Source organism: Engraulis encrasicolus, chromosome 24, assembly GCF_034702125.1.
Source record: "Engraulis encrasicolus isolate BLACKSEA-1 chromosome 24, IST_EnEncr_1.0, whole genome shotgun sequence".
NCBI classification, from domain to species: Eukaryota; Metazoa; Chordata; class Actinopteri; order Clupeiformes; family Engraulidae; genus Engraulis; species Engraulis encrasicolus.
The window spans coordinates 44,429,481-44,452,767 of record NC_085880.1 but is presented as its reverse complement, the minus strand read 5'-3'; the positions used below and the strand labels follow the sequence as shown (position 1 = coordinate 44,452,767).

At 43.4% G+C, this 23,287-nt stretch overlaps 2 protein-coding genes across 2 annotated transcripts; both read right to left on the bottom strand.

Moving 5' to 3' along the window:
- Window positions 1-878: 878 nt before the first annotated feature.
- Window positions 879-3,110, bottom strand: LOC134441115 (sialidase-3-like). The gene is made up of 2 exons (XM_063191305.1): window positions 2,889-3,110; window positions 879-1,958 (listed from the first exon to the last, which is right to left on the bottom strand). The coding sequence occupies exons 1-2, from the start codon at window positions 3,108-3,110 to the stop codon at window positions 879-881; spliced, it is 1,302 nt and encodes a 433-aa protein (XP_063047375.1).
- A 14,925-nt stretch (window positions 3,111-18,035) lies between these two features.
- On the bottom strand, window positions 18,036-21,010 carry LOC134441114 (sialidase-3-like). The gene is made up of 2 exons (XM_063191304.1): window positions 20,788-21,010; window positions 18,036-19,016 (listed from the first exon to the last, which is right to left on the bottom strand). The coding sequence occupies exons 1-2, from the start codon at window positions 21,007-21,009 to the stop codon at window positions 18,036-18,038; spliced, it is 1,203 nt and encodes a 400-aa protein (XP_063047374.1). The 5' UTR covers window position 21,010.
- Window positions 21,011-23,287: the final 2,277 nt, after the last annotated feature.

Genomic DNA, 23,287 nt, shown 5'->3' with positions numbered 1-23,287 from the left:
CTGGCTTGTAATGTTTTACATTGTAGACTGACGGGTAAACATGATTTCTTTTGGTCTGGAATAGCATGATTCAAATGCTTAACATATTACATTCTGACCACTCTACAGTCTGAGGTTATCGTTTCTTTAGATGCCGAGAAGGCATTCGACCTCATAAAGCAGTGGTTCTCAAAGTTTTTCAGACCGAGGACCACTTTGTCCGCCCAAAAATGTTCAGGGATCACCTGTGAACAGAATTGACATTTGACGGGTGCCAATTTGACACTGCTCATTTCGAGGCAGCTCACTTACTTTTTATTCACAAGCCTGTGAATTGTGTTGAAAATATGACTTCAGCTATATTTAGCTTTGTTATTATGTTACAAATATAGCCTACTGCTAGCTTGTCTTGGAAAAGTAGAAATCCTGAGAAAACCTGAGCTATGCCGCGGACCACCAGTGGTCCCCGGACCACACTTTAAGAATTACTGTCATAGAGCATACTTGCCAGGGCTGTTCCCACAGCTCTTTATTATTTGACCTAGGTATGGAATAGCATTATTCAAATAGCTGACTGCTGTGGGTGGGACCAAATCATTGTCGTTATGGTTCAAATTGCCTGTGCACTGGTGGCTTAGGACTGCTCATGGTAGCTAGACTCTGCCCTTCTAGTGACAAAACACCTTCAGCGTTGCTTCTAGTCAGGCCAAGAGCAAAACAAATATTGTTTCTGAGCTCCCTATAAAACGGGAACTCCTCCCACTTTGTCAGGAAGCAAAACAACCATTAGCAAATTAAGGGAGGCGGGTCAACCATGCTGTTTGGGAAATGTTAATTGTTATGCTCTTGGTCAGACCAAGGCTCGAAGAGATTTGAAAGTCGATGATAATCAGGCTAGCTCATGGAGCCTTTGGCATAGCTCCACTAGGACTGTGGAGATCAAACTCTCTGAAGACAATCTGAAGGCGTTCCCCTCCACCGCACTCCATGAGACAGGCAAACTGGCCCTCCTTCTCGCAGTGGGTGAGGTCAGAGTATCCACTGGTGCCTGGGTGGATGATGGAGGGCTTTCCCCATGGGGGTTGGTCCTGCAGAGACTTGCTCACGTAGAGCCCCAGGTCCTTCCTGTGGTAGCCCTCCCCTGCAGTCGGGTGGCTGAAGAGCAGAGCCGTCTCCTGGGATCCCTCTTGTCCTCCTTCTTCTACTCCTGCTGTCTCCTGGGATCCCTCTTGTCCTCCTTCTTCTACTCCTGCTGTCTCCTGGGATCCCTCTTGTCCTCCTTCTCCCTGTCCTGCCGTCTCCTGGGATCCCTCTTGTCCTCCTTCTTCTACTCCTGCCGGAAGTTCTCTGGCTGGGAAAGCCAGTACGCTCCCCTGGCAGCCATTTGGCCTCTCTTTGAGAGTCAGCTCAGGGAGAAGGGTGAAGCTAATCCCGCCATCGTCGCTTAGCGCCTCCAGTCGGAACTCTCCAGCGCTGCGGGCATTCATGTACACCTGTCGTCTCCCCTCCCTGTTACACACCTCGGCCAGCTGACACTCGCCGGTCTTCATGGTGAGGGGCTCACCCACCTGCCAGGTGTCAGGAGTGAGCGGGTTCTGGTTGCGTATCACCACGGACCGGTTACGCAACCAGATGCCCTCATATACCTTTACGTAGGCGGGTATAAGCAGGCTGCCGCTCAGCTCACCGCTCAGCTGGATCCCGTGACCTGGGCCCAGGGCGAAGGTCTTACAGTTAGAGAATTTGTTGGTGAGGATGTTTGTTAGGTCCTTTGGGTCGCTCCAGGTCTCGCCACAGTCACCGCTTGTGACGTAGCATAGACGAGACTGGCCAGGAATGAGGGCCCATTCTTGAATACCACACTTCAGGCAGATGAAGAACAGGAAGAGGGTTTCGGACTTCCTCTCAAAGACTGGACAAGGGTTCATGGTGCGGTAGCCTTCCTTAGTTGCCTCTTTCAGGATCTTCATGGGAGACCACTGGAAATGACATTGCAAGCATAGAGCACATTCACATTTGACAAACTATAAATTCCCAATATGGTGTAGCCTATGTAGCATGTTGGATGTGTGGTTGTACGCCTTTAACCTTCTGGAGTCTGAGGCCTTTCAGAGGCTTTGAGGCAGTTTGCAACACCTTCACAATATCAAATATTTCAACTATCAACATCAATGCCAAAAAGGCACATATGGTTGTATTCTAAAACCCTAACAAAAAATAGTATGTGAGTAAAGTGAAAGTATCGGTCAACTCTGCTTGGAACAACTCCCTAAAACAAAACTGACAGTTTGTTTGCAAGCCCGGAGAGATTGGATATATTGTGCGACATCTTTACATAGGGTCGCATTCGGACGGGATTAGTATTACAGAGGACAATTTCTTAGATAACACTCGCCGTGAAGTTTAGAAAACATACTCCGCTATCTTTACTGACATGGTGCGTTCGGACGGGACTAAATTTCCTGGTTATTCTTACTTTACCCTAGGTCCCCCCATTAATCTAGTCCCGTCGGAATAGGGCTTAAAAGAGTGGAACCAGAGAGAGTAGAGAGAGAGAGGTTCCATTGGCCCATTGTTTCCGGGTTCTATTTTTGCAAGGGGGTGGGGGGAAATCCCCCTTTAGGCAGACCTAAGGACTGTTCTATTCAATGCTAGGAGTATTATGACACGCCCTTTAGGCAGACCGGAATCTGGTCATGTTAGGTGCCCATACCTATTACATTGGTATATCTCTATACTTAAAGAATCTTTGGTGGAACATTTGGTCCCACCCAGAAATAAGTGTTCCATTTGCTCTTCTTTTTGACTCTCTTGTTAGAGTAATTTCAGTCTCCAGTGTTTTAAATTTAAATTTAAATATATCTGGATTTACATATGATATAATATTGACACCCTATTATACCAGGTACCTGCAGTGTGCCATCAGTCTGCCTTGTGCCTGTCCTCATTACCAGATCCTTTGCCGTTTCGTCTCTCCACGTTCTCCGTTTCTCTGCAAATGCCAGGAACGTGCTCCATTCCCGGACGTACAGAAGTGCTGGGATTCTGAAGTCATAATCTTTAGCGGCAAATATAGGTGTTTCTGGAGGATGGATTCTGGTGGTCTTACTGTTGGAGGAGTTGTTTCCCATGTTTAAGGTGTGTCCTGACACAAAAGAGTTGAAAAAGTAGATCAGTATGTTTATTAGATTAACTATTCTCAAACCATATTCCCTGGTTTGGCCCAGAGGTTAGCAAAGAGTCCTGAAATACGAGTGCAGTGTTTCCTTCAGATGAATTATGTTTGTTTACTTACAGTGTTAGGACAGATTGTGATGATGATTGAAAGTAGATACTGTATTAAAAATACACAACCTCTTTTTTTTCAAGACTGCAGAATACACTAATTGTGAATGGACATGAAAAAACAGTAGGCCTACGCAGCATAAAGGGCGGGTTATCTCTTTTCAGACTGTCGCCTACAAGTCAACATAGCTATTTTTGATTTTTGCTCCATTCTAGGTCTGCGCTATCCGTATCCGTCGTAACTGTAGGGGCAGCGAGACTATTGTTCACATATCCTTCAATACAAGTAGTAAACTAGATGTGTCTATTGTTTTGTAGCTACATAGCTACACAGACTCAACGACAATGGAAATAAAACATTTAATATAAGTCACATGCATTTTTGATCGGACTAGCAGCTGCGGTAGTTTGGAACAAGGAATTGGCTCATTGTCGAGAATCAACTGTATCGCACGCTATATCGTCACGTGGCCACGAATCGCCGATCAATAATCTGTAACATTTGTCGTGCCGTCGCAATAAAGCCCCGTTTTTCGTGGTTGGGTCACACTTCCGCGGCCAATGCATTTGAATGGGCTGTCCGACTTGTGGTAGATTTACGTGATGGCCCAATTCCGATAGAAAACTGATTAGGGAAAGAATATTACTGAAGGGATACATTATAGCATGTATGCCCCATCACACTGTGGAGTAGGCTAAAACAAATTAAGTTGGACAGTGTGTTTTCCAATGCAATGTTCGCTTCTCTACACTCTGCTTCTTCCTCACATTTTCCTGGAAGCTTGACAGGTCCATCAATCGAAACAACCACGAGTCGGACGGCCCATTTAAATGCATTGGGCGTGGAAGTGTGGCCCAACCATGAAAAACGGGTCTTTATCGTGACGGCACCACTACCGTTATAGATTTTTTTACTTTCGTGGAAACACGATGCATCTTGTGCGATAGGGCTCCGAGCATAGGTCCTCGGTAACACTGTTCAACTGTCCCAATATAACTTCAGCATCGTAACTTGCAAGTAGCCTACACGTGTTGTCTTTGGTTCGTGTAAATAAATGAAACTACAACTTATTTAACCCATTGATGCCTAAAACACCTGCAAACGTTGCCCTCAGCCTATAAAAACCTAAATATCTTAGCCTCTGATGCACATAAAAACATGAAACATGACTGCATTTAAACCCTAAGACCCTCATCTTGCATTAGAATATGTTAAGGGACTGTACGTTATTTACCGGGGGGGGAGGGCTGGTGCGCTGGAAGTCCGGTCAAAAAAAAAAATCATGGCCCCCCCCTCCACCTCAATTTTTTTCCCCATGGCCCTCCCCCCACTTCAATTTTGTTTTCCCATGGCCCTCCCCCTACAGGTACAAAAATGTAATATGTAAAATTGGTAGATGAACAACCATCATGACAACAGTCAGAGTAGCCTACATCAAGGGCGGTTGTCTGCACTATTATGTGCTATCGATATCAGATACCTATGAGAAGCCGCTAGAATCTACCTCTGCGGCTGCATGGGATGCCTAACTCCACTGTCACCAAGACAAATTGCAGGGACGCAGGAACTCATTTTGACCAGGGGGTGCTGTGGTCAGCGGAGGGTCTGGGAGTCCTCTCCCAAAAAAAATGTTTTTTTAGATGCAATTTCCTGCATTCTAATCAATTTTAGGATGAAGAATGGCGAATCCCATCTGACTAACTTCTTCATGTTTTATGTAGCCTAACCAAGGATGACTAAATTTTACCTTTTTTTGTTTAACATTTCACTTCAAAATTATTAAATTCTTCTTGTGGAAGGGAAACGCGCACCTAATGTGGAGGTGAGGGCGTGTTCAAGAGCAAATCGCGCTGCCGTGACAGTTTCTCTCTTCTCCATAGGCAGTCTAGGCCTACAATGTGTGAAATTAGTAGAAATGCATGAATAGGCTATGCGATGCACTTGTGAGAGGTGACCGGGCTTTCAAACAATTTAGATTTTCTTGCAATTGCGACTGTGTATATCTCAAGATGCATACGATCAGGACCCCTGTCTCCCCACCCGCGCACAAAAGCACGCACGCACACACAGGCATAGGCCTACTGCTTCCCGAATGTGATCACACTCTGACGGCCAAATAGTTTGTGCTGTGATCGGCGAGAGAAGTAAGTTAAGCGCCAAAGCAGCTGGTGCCATTGCTGGCTATTGATACAGGGAGAGTGTGAAAGCCACCTTTAGTTTGCATTTGACGTTGCCCATATTTAAGACGCACTAAATGTGCCACTAAACGGTGGTCAAATCAGCAGCAAGAGGCAAAAGGAACAAATCGCCACCACTACAAAAGTCCAAAACATCTAACAATAGCACAGCCATTTCACACCGCGGCAATTCAACTTTGGCAATTATGATAGACAAGCCACACACACCATCGGCTGTGCTATAGATTCACCCCATAGCCAACTCCGATGCTATGATAGACTTCACCGGCAATAGGCAAGACCTAGCCTACCAATGTGCTACTACGAATCCAATCTCCACCGCAAGAAACAAAAGTCACTTCTTACCCGACACGATGCACAATTTTGGTGACATTCCCTTCTTCCGTCGCACTTTAAATTCACCTAATTCCTTGCTTAGTTGGTCCGTTTTTGATCACCAAAGTGATAAAACTTCTCTTCACAACAAGTTAGCTCCTCCAATGGGTTTAAGACCGTGTATGTTGATGCATGCCCAAGCCAACATATCGCTGTTAATACCACTTTTATTACTACCTTGACACCACAAACTAAACAAAACAAACGTCTCTCTCGGCAGTGCTATGCGACCATTGAACACAGATGTAAAGCACACGGCGGTGCCAATAGGCTAAATAAAATCATGACTTACCAGAGGCTGTGACCAGCAGTTGACAACAACACCTCTCCAAAATTCATCTGGAAATGCCCATCCAATTCGTTGTCAAAACTTCCCAAACTGTGTAGCCCATAGTTTGATATTTGCTAGTTTGATATTTGCTCACGGGCATTTTCTATGATGCTCAATGTTCCTCCGTAGCACTAGCAATCCTACAGTGAAAGAGAGTCAGCACGGGCAATCTACAGTAGCTGCTCCTGAGAGTTTTTTGATTACAGATAGGCCTACACGCTTCAGTGCTATACGCACCCGGGACCTTGCATCGCTTTGCGATGTGTTTCAGAGCATTTTTTAATTATTATTTTAAAAAAATAAATGAAAATAAAATAAAATAAATTCTTTTTTTTTTCCCATGGCCCTCCCCCTAACTCCGATTTTTTTTGCCATGGCCCTCCCCTCCACCTCATTTTTTTCATCATGGCCCTCCCCCCCCTCACGCACCCGCCCCCCCCCCCCCCCCCAGTAAATTACGAACAGTCCCTAATTTAGCTGTAACATACCCACATTTTTATTTAAAAAGCTAAAATATCAAGAGCCTGAATGCAGTGTATGTGTCTCCAGGCACCAAAGGGCAAACAAAATATACGAGTCATTAGGCTAAAATGGGTTAATGAACACAGTCCGTAGCCCGGTGAAGGTTAGAAGTTAGAACAAGGAAGTACTGTAGCTATTTGGTCGAGAGGACCAATCACAGCGGCTCCTGCTGCCGTTAACTGCGTAGCTGTCTGCGGGCAGTCACATTTTCAGGGGTGCACACCAAGTCACTGCGGAGGGGGGGAAATAACTGCGTGGCTGTCTGCATCATCGTTCAGACACGTTTGTCTAGGAGCACAAACCAGACCAAACCAGAAGACAGCACTCTGATGCAGTAGAGTAGGCTATGTGTGTTGGACAATGGATTCATAAACTCCTGGACCATATTAAGTAATCCGTCCCATTATATGCATTATACAGCCTATTTTCGCAAATCTGCTAATAGAGTCTGTCAGTAAATCAAGTTGATCAGATGCACTCTGTCATAGAGGTAGAAAATAACACTAGAGGTGACCCCGCCCCCCCTTTTACGGCAATCTGTAGCGGCCATTATCTGTAGGTAGATCAGAGAAATGGAAATCAGCGGAAAAAGAGGCTCACCTCTGTCAAAAATGGCTTAATCATGTGAAAATGTCCATCAACACACTACACAAGGACAATAGTTGAAGTGTGTTGCTAACTATGTTCATAAAATATATATATATTTTTTTTATATGTATTTTATCGACTCATATGATTTAAGTAGACATTTAGCCTGATATTTCAAATCTGGTCTTTGATTAATGTGTTACTTCATATTCACACAGTTTTAGTAAATTTTTTGACAGGGGTAGGCGTGTTCTCCATTGACTTGCATTGCCTGAAGATACCTACACTACCTACGGAAGTTGGGAAGCTCCATCTGCCATTTCCCAGTGCTGTCGCAAATTGCTGTGTCCTCTCTAGTGTTATTTTCTACCTCTATGCACTCTGTTCTCACACAGTAATATCAGCTGGGTTGACCAGCAGGGAGAGGAGCAGAGTGTCCTTAATCACTTCCCAGTGAATGGATGATCAATACTGAGCCTCTCTTTCAGCGCTTAACAATATTCGGCCATATTATCTGTCAATGTTATGAAAATTACTCTAGTAATCAGGGAATTGCATTACACTGTTTGCACTGGTCATAAAGTATCATTATAAACCTTTTATATAATCCAGAATTATGACTCATAAGTCATGTGTAAAGAGCAGAAAACAAACCTCAATCTAACAACCAATTCCCAACGATATTAAAAATGCTATCTTGTTGTGAGCAACTGGACTTCTATTTGGAACGTGGACTCTAAAAGATCTTAGTAGCTTGAGGCTGAACCTTTCAGGTGACATCAGATGAATCACAACTTAATAGAAATACACATCAAAAACACATAATTCAAAGCATGCAGCAATTGGATAATTACACAACATGGTCACTCAGCATGGTGTGATTCGTACAAAGGACCAACAGAGCACTTCAAATTGGTTTTGTGGTGCATTTGCACTTACCCAACAGGATATTGTGCCACAGGGTTGTTCTCTCTTAAGGACCCAGTCCGAGCATAGCCCCTTTTACATTGCACAGCGCAAGGTTCTATGCTTTATAGTGTACGTATGCATTTTACTGTACATTGACAAGGTTCTTTAATTGGACCATAGGTGGAGTGAGCAGCCGCTGGGAGTGGCCACGAAAACACAGGGTATTTCCCTGTCTTTGGCAAACGGCTCATGGCTCATATCTCAGAGTTAATAACCAACATGGGTAATAACACAGAGTCCTCCTCAAAATGCTAAAAAATGTATTCTATGAACTCAAAGGGCAAGGCAAGCCGTTCATTTTTATCAGATGTTGACAGAAATAACGGCATTGCCTCTGTCTAGCCAAGGTGCAAAGCTCGGAAACCAGGAAGCAAACTGGTAGCTGACCTCACCAGAATTACTTTCAGGGAAAGTTATTTAAAAAACCCCACTTTGCATTTGCACCTATTGTTATCTTTATTTCCTGTGCACTTTGTATCTGCAAGTGTCTGGGCTGTGATTATGTCCTCGATTGCAATTAGCTTTGTATTGTATCTGCCAAATGTAATGAATGTAATTAGTGCTGCAACTAGACTTTAAAAATGAATCTAATTAATTACAGACTTTGTAATTAAGGAAGATCCGCACACTGTTGCTGCTCCAGGTTTATTAACACAACGTTTCGACCATGCCAGACTGTTGTGTTAATAAACCTGGAGCAGCAACAGTGTGCGGACCTTCCTTCTTTTCATGTTTAATCGTGTTTAAGTCCGGCACCTGTCCAATCTGGATGTGCGCGCTCTCCAAAACGCTACTGTAGACTTTGTAATTAAATAATCTAATTTAATGTCATTTTTATCATCCCCATATGGGATACTTGGTATGAGAGAAAAAGGTGGGGAAAGGATGAGTTAATCTTCTCCATGGCTTTAAACAGACTAAAGGCCCATAATAAAGAAAAATACCTCTGATATAACTATCAAAATTAAATACCATAACCGCCAACCTAATATCTCAACAACACTAGAGACGAAGGAGGTGCACAGAAAAAAAAGAACAAACAGTAATGCGCCTATACCGTGAGCAAACAGATTAAGTGAGAGCAAAGTATTTTCTGAGGATGTCCAAAAATGAACGCCGTACTCATGGGAGACGTGTTGACGATGGCAAAGTAGTGAGAAAGTGTCTTGTAGTTAGATTGTTTATCTTATGCATATGCGAAGCCTGCTTAATATTTGACAGCATGCAGAGTGAGAATTTTTTTTAAATGAAGGCATGAGCCCTGTTTCGCTCCAATGAAACGTGCGTTACACACTAGAACTGGCTATTGAAAGATAAGCAAAGGTACAAGCCATTGGATAAGCCCACCGCAAACAGAAGAAAAAAATGCAATGTCACTAATGTTTCACCTTAGAGGTTTGTCGAAACGAAGACGAACCTGTTGATATGTCTCATGTTGCCGTCCTGAAATGAAGACGCTTATAAGAAGATGACTGTCTGCAGTAGACATGTGCTTGTGCGAGCTACCTGCTATTAAACGGTTACGTGGCGCTATTCCAACATGTCGCTATTCCGACGTTAATGTCTTGTCGGAATACCGACACGTTTTCCACCGTCCGCCGCTATTCCTACATGCCGCTATTCCTACATGCCGCTATTCCGACATCCCTAACCTTAACCCTAACCCTAACCCTAACCCTTAAAAAGTGTCGGAATAGCGGCGTGTCGGAATAGCGGCATGTCGAAATAGCGCTATGTCGGAATAGCGATTGCCCCCCCTATTAAACTTAATTCTGATAATTTGTAGTTTCTGGATGGTCTATATTAATTACATTTTATTTAAATTGGTTAGCCTAGGGTGACATACAGTAAGGTGAAGTGGGCCGCTTTTTGGTAGATCGCTTGGGAAAACAACAAAATAACATCTATACATTTTACATGTACATATATAATTAATAGCTACTATATTCCATCTTTTTGTATTGGAATTATATTATAAAACATATTCATTTAGGCCCTACAAGTCTAAATCGTGTATCGATTCTCACTAGAATCGTGAGAGCATTGCCAATCCACACCACTAATGAATAGGCTACTTTGAACATCGAATTGCTCCCCTTTTAAATTTGAGAAGCAAGGAGCAGTTTTCACACATAATCGGTATGTGGGGATGAGTGAGCAAGAGAGAGAGATGTGTGCACTTGATGAACACTTGTCTGAACATCGTGAGCAGCGGTTTCACCGAAGCTGGATGAAAGAGCCTTTGGTGAACTCACAATTAATCGTGATTAATTTTTATAACACGTTAATTCGCAGTGTAATTAATTAATCTAATTAACACGCTAAAGTTACAGCCCTAAATGTAATGTAATGTAACTTAAGTAGCTGGTGCTTTTATCCAAAGTGACTTACAGTGTACAGGTACAGGGGATTAGTTACAGCCATTATGAAAATTGTCCATGGTTTATGTGATGGAGTGAGCATCACTAGAGTTGTGGGTGTGTTCTTTATTTAACATGCCAACGAGCCTGGCTCTTTGGTGTAGCGGTCAGAGCCCCGGTTTACTACCCCAGAAGGTCTGGGTTCGAGTCCCAGCTGGGCAACTCTACTCCCCTTCGCTACAAATGGTGTCAGAAGTGGGATGGCTACCGTGAGGCCATCGGAAGCGTACCCATTGTGTGTGAGCTGTAATTCCATGTGAGGGACCCCCAGGATTGGTGACCCCGGTGTGAGGGACCCCAGTGATGGGTGAAGCATTGATGATGGGGCACACTGGATGGGAGAAGCATGATGGGCAGTTGCGTGAGGGACACCATGAGTGTGTGAAGGCCGAAGGGGAAGGCAGTGTGATGGAGTGACCATCACTAGGGTTGTGGGTGTGTTCTGATTGTCGTACAAACGAGCATGGCTCTTTGGTGTAGCAGTCAGAACCCTAATTTACTACCCCAGAAGGTCTGGTTTCGAGTCCCGGCTGGGCCTTCTCCCCCTCTCTACAGTTTAACTGTAGTAACGTAAATATTTCATGCTGCTGGCGACGCTATGCTGGCGATGTGCATGGCAACGGCAGGGTGATGAAGCAACGCGTCATAATTTGCCTGATATAAACAAGATATTCAACACCTGTGGGGTGACAGTGGTCAGGATGTTTGTAAAGAGCTTGTATACTAAGTAAAAAAGTAAATGAAGACAAAAGAAGTGTGCATATTCCTGCTAACAGCCGGGGATGTGGAGTGAGAGGAATATGCGCCTGATACACAGAGGTCTCGTGTCCATTCTACTTGGTGCAAAGCGCAGTTCACGCTACTCGACACTGTGTGTGCCGACTGCAGGTCTAAATAAATATCAATGCTATTCTAATAATACAATAATAGTCATAATTATGTCCAATTGTGACCTGGCTGCGACCTGGCTGAGGAGAAGAGTCCACAATATGGACTCAATGCTGCAACTCTCTCATGAAGAGTGTCCCCAGGGGAACTACCTGATACTAGAAGCCATGAGACCCAATATGCATAAAAAGTCTCGAAACGGCAGACGCCGTAATCGACAAAAACGGGATAGGCAGGCCTTGAAAGCCTCCACCCTTGCAGGGGACAGGTAAGCCCTGTACAGGACTGAGTCAAGGGACATCCCGATGAACACAGTCTGTTGAGATGGCAAGAGAGAGCTCTTCTGCCAGTTGATGGTAAAACTCAAACCGCATAGGTGGGATACCAAAAGATCCGTATGCGCTCTGGCCTGAGAGGCAGAGTCCGCACAGGTCAAGAAATCATCCAGATAGGCCAGAACACGCGGGGCCTGCTCCCACAAAGGAGAGAGTAGAGAGAGAGGTTCCATTGGCCCATTGTTTCCGGGTTCTATGATTGCAAGGGGGAGGGGGGGAAATCCCCCTTCAGGCAGACCTAGGCAGACCTACAGTATATCACGAAAGTGAATACACCCCTCACAGTTTTGCAGATTTTTGAGTATATCTTTTCATAGGAAAGCATTACAGAAATGTAACTTTGACACAATGATTAGTGACCTTTTAACAACATATTTAACCGCTTAAATTTCTTGCTCACTCAGAAAAAAACAAAATACAGCCATTAATGTTTGAACATGTACTCACAAAAGTGAGTACACCCCAGATTAAAATACGGTAGAGAAGGGGCTATGTTGGCTCGAATCGTCTCGAAATGAAAAGGGATGACAAGGGAGGTCATCAGTGTGCGTTTCAACCTTTCTTTGCATTGAACTTTTACATTTTGAGTCTGCATCTGGCTTAAATAGATTGGTGTGAGATTTGAATGCAATCCTATGGAGAATATCATGATCTGCTTCAGTAGTCACAGTGTATGTTGACATGCATGTTTCTTTTAGGTGTATTCAGATTGCCAATGTTGACAGCATTCATGCATCCCCAAACCATGTCAGTCCCACTACCATGCTTGGCTTATGAGAGGATACACCTTTTTTGTAAAACTCACTTGTTTACCACCACACATGCTTGACACCATCTAAAGTAAATTTGTGTATCTTGGTCTCTTCAGATCACTCAACATGGTTCAAGTGTTCCATATCCTTGGTCTGTTCATCTCTCTTGAGACCAAGATAAACCAATTTGCTTTAGATGGTGTCAAGCATGTGTGGTGGTAAACAAGTGAGTTGTACAAAAAAGGTGTATCCTCTCATAAGCCAAGCATGGTAGTGGGACTGACATGGTTTGGGGATGCATAAATGCTGTCAACATTGGCAATCTGAAATACACCTAAAAGAAACATACATGTCAACATGCACTGTGACTACTGAAGCAGATCATGATATTCTCCATAGGATTGCATTCAAATCTCACACCAATCTATTTAAGCCAGGTGCAGACTCAAAATGTAAAAGTTCAATGCAAAGAAAGGTTGAAACGCACACTGATGACCTCCCTTGTCATCCCTTTTCATTTCGAGACGATTCGAGCCAACATAGCCCCTTCTCTACCGGATTTTAATCTGGGGTGTACTCACTTTTGTGAGTACATGTTCAAACATTAATGGCTGTATTTTGTTTTTTTCTGAGTGAACAAAAAATTTAAGCGGTTAAATATGTTGTTAAAAGGTCACTAATCATTGTGTCAAAGTTACATTTCTGTAATGCTTTCCTATGAAAAGATATACTCAAACATCTGCAAAACTGTGAGGGGTGTATTCACTTTCGTGATATACTGTAAGGACTGTTCTATTCAATGCTAGGAGCATTATGACACGCCCCTTTAGGCAGACCGGAACCTGGTCATGTTAGGTGCCCATAGCATTACATTGGCATATCTCTATGTACTTAAAGAATCTCTGGTGCAGCCTCAAGACAGCGTGTGAACACGCGAGGGCTCAGGGATAACCCGAAGGGAAGCACCATGAACTCGTAAGACACACCCTCGAAAGTGAACGCAGGTACTTCCTATGCAGAGGGTAAATCTGAATTTTGAAATAGGCATCCTTCAGGTCTACTGAGGTGAACCAGTCTCTATGATACACCGAGCGCATAACAATGGCCGGAGTCATCATTTTAAAGTTAGCAGGTCAGTTTCCAGTTTGGTTCGTGAGGGCCTTTTTTGTTGGACAAAATGAACAGTTTGGATTACTGGATTGTATGACTTTGATTTATTGATCCCAGGGGGAAATTAAGGGGGAGATAAGACGCTCAATGTCCCTCTCTGTCCACTCATTTCCTGCCTCTCTCAAGTGCCAATCACCATGGTTGTACCAAAACTTACTGCAATCTTAATGGATCGCCCAGTTGCAGCTGAAATCAGATCCGCTGATAGCTCAAGTAAGCACAGCCTGGGTGTTGCAGTACCTGCATTTTTACCTATAACTACAATTTGGTTATACGTGTAATTGTTATTATATGTACACAGTATGTAATGAAAATATTGTCACTTTTCAGCAGAAAGATTGTATATCCACTTTTCATATTTTTTTTACTTTAATCATTTAATCATTGGCCCTACTGTTACCATTTATACCATTTATACATTTTGTTTATGAATTATTGTTTTCTAAATAAATAATGTCAACATAAAAAATATTCTTAAAATATTGTATCAAACATACAGCATATATCAATGTTGACTGACCAGAAGTACCGATTTATGTTTTATAATGAGAAGAAAACTAATATAAAATAATTTAAGAAGGATGTCAGACAGCAACAATAGCTGTATGTGTCACAGGTGGGAGGTGCACGTTGCCAGGCGGCACCTCCACTTACTATCAACTATACCCCGAGGAGCATTGCACAACCAAACACACCAAGACACCAGAGCAGTTGAGGTTTAACATTTATTTCTGAATTGTGGACACAAAGTTCTGTAGGCCTAATGCGGTGTTGTGCGTGTGTGGGTGCGTGCAACCAGTTCATCAACGGGGGCGGGTCCATTCGTCTCTCTCTCCGGTAGGGCCCCCCAGCGTCAATGCCAGTCCATTCATTTCCATCAGAGATTCCATATCCATCACGGCAATCCGGCGGAAGGCTGGGAAGGACAATGAAAACGTCACCAACCAGTGTTCGTACGTGCCACCATCGTTACTCTTATTATTTATAATTATGCGCACGAGATAGCCGTTTTCTGATAACACACGTGAGTTCAAAACCATGGCACACGGCACGCATTACTACTGCACTTCAAACTTCACACAGTGAATGAAACTAGGGACGGCCATCACGTTCACGCATCTTAAGGATAATTTCGCTACGATCATGGGCGAGGTTGGGGCCCAGGAGAGAGAGTGAGTGAGTCGAGTCGGAGGAAGGAGAGGAGAGGCAGAGGAGAGCGCGAGGGGGAGAGAGAGAGAGAGAGAGCGAGAGAGAGAGAGCAGGGCTGAGCGGTCTGCCTTCTTGGAGGGAGGGGGCTTCTTAGACTTGAAGTGCCACGGAGACTAGGTCACGAAATATGCACTTATCTTTCTGAGGGGCGAGCGTTCTCACCCCTCCATTTCCAACGTGGCATAAAACACTGCGCCCAGGTCACGGACTTTCATCGGGCAGAATGCCGTCCGCCTCTTCCATCGGGTCGCAGGTGGCCATTCTCGATCCGTAGGATCATCTGTGCTCGTCCGCCTTCTTCCTAGGCCCGTCCGGCTACCGGCTTGGCGTCCCCCAGGCCTCCGGCATCCGCTTCACGGCTTTGGCTCAGGTCACGTCTCGCGTCTCATCTTCGCCCGGTCCCCTCTCTCTCTTCCTCTCGCCTCCCCTGCTGCGTGGTTGCTCGTCCGCTTCCTCCGCTGCCATGAGTTCAGTCACCTGCACATAAAAACCCTCACCTACCCCGTATGCACCAATCACGTTCCCCAAATCTCCCGCCTTGCACCTGCACACATTCAAGTTCATTAGTCCATAATAAAACCCAGTCTCTGTTATTGTCCATCTGTTAAAACCTTCCCCTGAGAAACAAAAAAAAACATTTTCAGTTCCGACCTCCACCAACAGCTTTTGTCACCCCGTGACATATGTAATTGAATGCACTGAAAATATGCGCTGCAATACATACTAAAAAAGAAAAAGTGTTAAGTTTGTATGTTCATGTTATTGAGATCCATCTGCTGCGCAAGCCTGTTAGATTGGTGTACTTCAGGCAACCCCCCAGGGGTTTCAAGTACTTAGCCTATTGACAGTACATAAAAAGAATCCCAACTGTCAATCAAACCATCTCCTGATGCTCATTGGTCAATTAAACTTTTTATAATCTCTCTAAAATAAATTCTCATCACGAAAAAAAACAACACCTTGGTATGTTGAGGAGCAAGGGGACCTACTAGTTGAGCGAAACGGGTTCCCCCTAGAGTGGCATTTAAGGGAGATATAGGGTTTCAAGTCTCCATAGGAATGATTGGGATTTGGCCATCTTTTGGTCTTTTTGGGTCCAACCTTGGCTCCACTTTTGGCTTCACAATGAAATAGAATTTTGGCCTCCATTCTATTTACTCTCAATGACTTAGCCTCATACCAACATCCTGACGACATAATCATATTAATTCACTTTCATTCAAAAATATGTCTTCAGCAGGGAGCCTATGTGAAGCACTAACACAGGTGTGTTACAAAATTACAACCATCACGTTTGTTTACAGTCATCATCATTTTTGATATATAATAACCTTTATTTTCCCAGTACCAGGGCTGTAACGATATTGCATCCAGCCCAGAAATCGTGATACACAGAGTGCAGAAAAGAACCACATGATATGACTCCAATTTTCAAATCCTCCTTATTACTCCTTTTAAACCGTGTTAAATACTTAGTAGTGACTTGTAACCTGGTCTAGCGAGAAATTATAATTAATCGTTTTTTTTTTAAAGTGTGCTGTGTATCAAAATGTTGGTCAAATATCGTGATACGAACTGAATCATAAGTTGAGTGTACTGTTACAGTCCAAACCAGAACATAAAAATATGTTGAAGTTAACCCTGGCCAATTTGGCAGCTCATTAGTTAAGTTGTATGGATTAATTTACAAGGACACATAAGATGAATACAATTCAAATCATGTTAAACACAACCAAAATACATAACTACATGTACAGTATAAAAGACAATGACGAGATCAGTTTGAAAAAACTGTGATAGAATGTGACATAACATGTAATTATTCTAGGCCAGGGAGGCAGTCCTGCTAAAAGACTGTTTTGACAAATTCTGTATATCGAATAAAATATACCTATTGAATGATAAATTATCTGTTACTGTATTTTTTTATAAACAAGATTGAGAGAAAATAAGGAACTATTGCTTGTTCCACAAAAATGAACCATTGTTTGTTTGTGTCTTGAATCAAGCGAGGCCCATCCAACAGAATCTCCCATGTATCTGATTAGATTAAAAGGATTAGGCTATGTGTATGACAATGATAACGGGTGTGCAGTCTCTACACTTTGGACTGTGGAGATCAAACTCTCTGTAGATAATCTGAAGGCGTCCCCCTGCACCGCACTCCATGAGACAGGAAAAGTGGCCCTCGTGTTCGCAGTGGGTGAGGTCATAGTAGCTGCTGGTGCCTGGGTAGATGACAGAGGACTTCCCCTAGCCCACAGTTGAGTTCACTTACAAACTTAAGGCAGCAGGGCAAGTTATCTTTTTAAATTTAACTGGCTTGTAATGTTTTGCATTGTAGACTGATGGGTAAACATGCTTTTTTTTTGGTCTGGAATAGCATGATTCAAATGCTTAACATATTACATTCTGACTATTCTATAGTCTGAGGTTATCGTTTTCTTAGATGCCGAGAAGGCATTCGACCGCATAGAGATCGGATATCTATTCTTTATCTTAAATAACTTTAACTTAAATTACTTTAAATCCTGGGTTCAGACTCTATACTCTTCACCTGTATCATCAGTAAAAACCAATAACATTACATCAGCTTACTTTCCACTACAAAAGGATACTTGCCAGGGCTGTCCCCTCAGCCCTTTATTATTTGACCTAGCTATGGAATAGCATGATTCAAATAGCTGACTGCTGTGGGTGGGACCAAATCATTGTCGTTAGGGTTCAAATTGCCTGTGCACTGGTGGCTTAGGACTGCTCATGGTAGCTAGACTCTGCCCTTCTAGTGACACAACACCTTCAGCGTTGCTTCTAGTCAGGCCAAGAGCAAAACAAATATTGTTTCTGAGCTCCCTAAAAAACGGGAACTCCTCCCACTTTGTCAGGAAGCAAAACAACCATTAGCAAACTAAGGGAGGCGGGTCAACCATGCTGTTTGGGAAATGTTAATTGTTATGCTCTTGGTCAGACCAAGGCTCGAAGAGATTTGAAAGTCGATGATAATCAGGCTAGCTCATGGAGCCTTTGACATAGCTCCACTAGGACTGTGGAGATCAAACTCTCTGAAGACAATCTGAAGGCGTTCCCCTCCACCGCACTCCATGAGACAGGCAAACTGGCCCTCCTTCTCGCAGTGGGTGAGGTCAGAGTATCCACTGGTGCCTGGGTGGATGATGGAGGGCTTTCCCCATGGGGGTTGGTCCTGCAGAGACTTGCTCTTGTAGAGCCCCAGGTCCTTCCTGTGGTAGCCCTCCCCTGCAGTCGGGTGGCTGAAGAGCAGAGCCGTCTCCTGGGATCCCTCTTGTCCTCCTTCTCCCTGTCCTACCAGAAGCTCTCTGGCTGGGAAAGCCAGTACGCTCCCCTGGCAGCCCTTTGGCCTCTCTTTGAGAGTCAGCTCAGGGAGAAGGGTGAAACTAATCCCGCCGTCGTCGCTTAGCGCCTCCAGTCGGAACTCTCCAGCGCTGCGGGCGTTCATGTACACCTGTCGTGTCCCCTCCCTGTTACACACCTCGGCCAGCTGACACTCACCGGTTTTCATGGCGATGGGCTCACCCACCTGCCAGGTGTCAGGGGGATTCTGGCTCCGTATCACCACAGAGTGGTTGCTTTCACAGCCACAGATGCCCGCAAGGCACCAACAGCAAGGACTGCCCTTCACCACCTTCACATAGGCAGGAATGAGCAGACTGCTGCTCAGCTCACCGCTCAGCTGGATCCCGTGGCCTGGCCCTACGGCGAAGGTCTTATACTTGGGGAAGTTGTTGACGATGATGTGCGTTAGGTCTGTTGGGTCACTCCAGGTCTTTCCACAGTCACGACTTGTGACGTAGCACAGAAGGGACATGCCAGGCTTGAGGGCGCACTCTGGAACGCTGCCCTTCAGGCAGATGAAGAACAGGAAGAGGGTTTTGGAGTTCCTCTCAAAGACTGGACAAGGGTTCATGGTGCGGTAGCCTTTAACAGTTGCCTTCATCAGGTCCTCTGTGGGAGACCACTGCAAAAGACATAGCAAGCAGAGAGTTACCAAAGCAGATTCAGACTATATTGGCACAGAGTTACCAAAGCAGATTCAGACTATATTGGCATAGAGTTACCAAAGCAGATTCAGACTATATTGGCAGAGAGTAACCAAAGCAGATTCAGACTATATTGGCATAGAGTTACCAAAGCACATTCAGACTATATTGGAAAACTTGCACTCCCTATATGTTGCAGAATAGTTTCTATGTTCTTGTGTAGCATTCTTTCCATTCTATTCTCTATTATCATTATTCTCTATATAAACTATTGGGCCACACCTGAAGATTCTTTTGGTCAAATATTTGTTTTATCTTTCAGAACTAATGTTAAAGTGGTGGTTCGCTATTTTAGACATTAAGCCCTGTTTGTGTGACTTCTGCGGTGAAGTAGAGATGTTCTCATCACAATTTTGACATTTGGTGCTGAACGGAGCATTTGGGTATTCAGGACTGCAGCCCCCCCACCTTTACATTGACTACAGTGGAGCACTCAAGCAATCGATCACAAAATGACATTAAACTTTCGTTCGAAAAGACATGGAACTCACCGTGTGGTCAGTGGTAGACAGCGATAAAAAATATGCCTTCTAACTGTTGTTTAGCATTTGGCAAACCTATTTTCCCCCAGACGCCATTGAATAGCAGTAGACATCCAGCCAGTAGGTAGCAATAGTGTGTTGTTTGAGTAGACATCAAGCAGCGAGGTAGAACGGCTGTCTTTCAGCAGGACTTGCTACAAAAACTACAGCTTGCATACAAACCATAGATAGGAATGTAAACGAACACACCCCCATTTCCGGTCGCGCGGAGTAATACTAGTCAAACCAATACAATCAATGAAGACGGACAATAATGATAATATATCTTCTCTGGAAGCGTATTTCGCAGTGATTTTTGAGCCAACGTATCGCTGCCCACCTCTGACCACTCGGTGAGTTTCATGTCTAAGCAAACGAATGTTTGATGCCATTTTGTGATCGATTGCTTGAGTGCTCCACTGTAGTCAATGTAAAGGTGGGGGGTCTGCAGTCTTGAATACCCAAATGCTCCGTTCAGCACCAAATGTCAAAATTGTGATGAGAACATCTCTACTTCACCCCAGAAGTCACACAAACAGGGCTTAATGTCTAAAATAGCGAACCACCACTTTAAATTGGAGAGAGAGCAACCACTGGGCCAGACTTCATACTTCATTTGTGACCCTAATGCTCTAGTATTTTCTATTAGGGGTACATTTCAAATCCACCAACTTTTAACTTCAACCAACGATCGTACATAAGCACACATGTATCTTTTATATAATACAAAAAGTCTATTTTTTATGCTGTCCTATTTTCCAAATGTCAGATTCAGTCTTCATATTAACATGTTAAAAACATTTTTTGCATAAAATATTTACAAATATTTTTCCATAGTTACTTACTATAATATGAAAACAAGTCTGACAGGCGGACAAAGATGCGTCTGTCTATGCACTGCCGCCTTGTGGACACAGTAGGGAATGACAATTTTATAGAATGCGTTTCAGACGGACGGACGGACATACCCTCTTATAGAGATGCTAGGACGCATCTAAAAAGTGTTTGAAAACAATTATCTTTCATAATACACATTAAATCTGGAGTTTTGTGTTCGTCCCAGTAAATTGTGTCAACCGTGTTACCCACTCTACCCAAGTGTCCCTTTTGCTATCTAGATTTACTTTGTATATACTCTGAAATATTGACACCCTACTCTACCAGGTACCTGCAGTGTGCCTTCAGTCTGCCTTGTGCCTTTCCTCATCACCAGATTCTCTGCATGTTCATCTCTCGACGTTCTCCGTTTCTCTGCAAATGCCAGGAACGTGTTCCATTCCCGGACGTACAGAAGGGCTGGGATTCTGAAGTCATAATCTTTATCTGCAAATAGAGGCGTTTCTGGAGGATGGGTTCTGTTGGTCTTACTGTTGGAGGAGCTGTTGCCCATGTTTAAGGTGTGCCCTGACACAAAAGAGTAGGAAAAGTCAATCAGTAAGTTTATCAGATGAACACATTCTCAAACAATATACCCTGGGTTGGCCCAAAGGTTAACAGGAGTCTTTAAATAAGAGTGCAGTGTTTGCTCAACTACGAGTACAGTTTCCGATTGATTGCTTTTGTTTACTTAGTGTTAGGACAGATTGTGATGGTGGTTGAAAGTAGGCCTACAGTAGATACTGTGTTAAAAATACATAACTTCTTTTTTTTGATGCCTCAAATTCTTAACCTCTCCATAAAAGATTGCAGAATACTACACGTTTTATGAGTGGACCAGATCAAAAATAAAATGCAACAAAAAGACTGCACATTGACACAGGAGGCTATGTGGATTGGACACTGCACAACACTGCAATCCTGCAACAAAAAAACAAACAAACAACAAAAAACCCCACAAAAACTGCAGTATTTTTATTTTTCTATTGTTATTTATTTGCCATAACAGCAATGATGGATCATAAACTCCTGGACCGTATTGAGTAATCTGTCCCATTACAGTATATGCATTATACAACTTGCCTTCCAAGATAATACACCTTCCCACCCCCAGCCTCACTGATGCAAATGACAAAGCCATCACACGCCTAGCCCACGCAATAGCAAGCAGCCCAGACCACCCCCCCGAACCAGTAGTTCTTCACCTTTCTCTCATCTGGTCGCAGGTAAAGAGCCCTGAACTGAACTGGGAAAAAAAGCACATCTCAAGAAGAGTTTTGTTCCCTCAGCCCATGCTCAAGAGGTTGGAGGGAAAAAGGTCCACAGGATGCCACATGACGGGTATATGGTGACACTTGGGGCAATGCAGGGATGAAACAACATGTGGTATGTCTGGACTAATGTATGTGTGGTGACCTAGCTGGGAAATGAGAGGAGCTGCAATAGCTAGTGGCATAGCTGGGTAAATGAGGGGGAGGGTAAAATAAAATAGAATAAAATAAAAATGAATGGGTTGCGTGGAGGAGAGGAATGTAATGTATAGGTATGTAGAGGAGTGGATATGTACTCCATGGAGTGTATGTGAATAGATGTGTGTATATGTATTGTGCTGTATGTGAATGCCTAAGGATGTTTGTGTCTATGTGTGAAAATTGTGTCTACATGTAGGCCTATAGCAAATGAGATGTGTACTACAAGATCTAACCTGATGGAACTGAACAGTCTGATGTGAAAACAAATATCCCTATGGGACAATAAAGAATCTAATCTATGCAGCCTATATTAGCATGCGGTTAACCAGTAAATCAGGATATCAAGCTTATCTTATGACCTCTGTTCTCAGATATACAGTAACGTCAACTGGGTTGGCCTGCAGGGTGAGGAGGAGGGGAAAAGAGCAAAGTTTCCTTGACCACAAGTGACTTCTCAGTGAATATGTTTTTGTTTGTTATGGTGAAGGTAGAGATGGCGTCCGCACGTTTATCTTACTTGAGAGTTTCGCTCGGTGCTTAATTCCAAACAAAAATGCACACAGGAGCTGGAGTCGCACACAGGAGCTGGATGCTGTTCATTGAAACTGTATTAAAAACTGAAAAATAAAGCGAAGCCAAAACAAAAAATGGGATGCAAACGTTTTGGGTCTAGCCCATCATCAGTGTTCCCAAAATGTTCAGTTTCACTGAACAGCATCCAGCTCCTTTTTTCTTCACACTGCATTTTTGTTTGTTATGGTACAGTATATGGACAAAGGATACTATGTTAATGGTCCATGCTGAGTCTCTGTTTTCAGTGCTTAACGATAATTAATTAATGAATGTCGATATGTAAGAATAGATCAGGTAATCTGTTAATGCCATGTAAATTACTGAAGTGTGTTGTTACACTGGTGTTACACTGTTTACACCTGCTTAATGTTTACACTGAGCACAAGATATACACCCTCTATAAAAGCCATACTTATGACACATATGACTCTACAGATGTCATATGACTTGATGACTCTAAAGAGCAGAAGGTAAACCTCAAACTAACAACCTCTAGAATTGTGTTACACTCTTTACACCTGCTTACTGTTAACACTGGTCACAAGATATCACTACTGTATATAAACCCTCTATAAAAGCCATACTTATGACACATTACTTATTATTATTATAATTCAGACTCTAAAGAGCAGAAAGTAAACCTCAATCTAACAAGCACTATAGAATTACCAAAGATATTGAAAATGCTACCTTGTTGTCAGCAGCTGGACTTCTTTCAGAGCGAGGACTCTTCACAGACCTTCACAG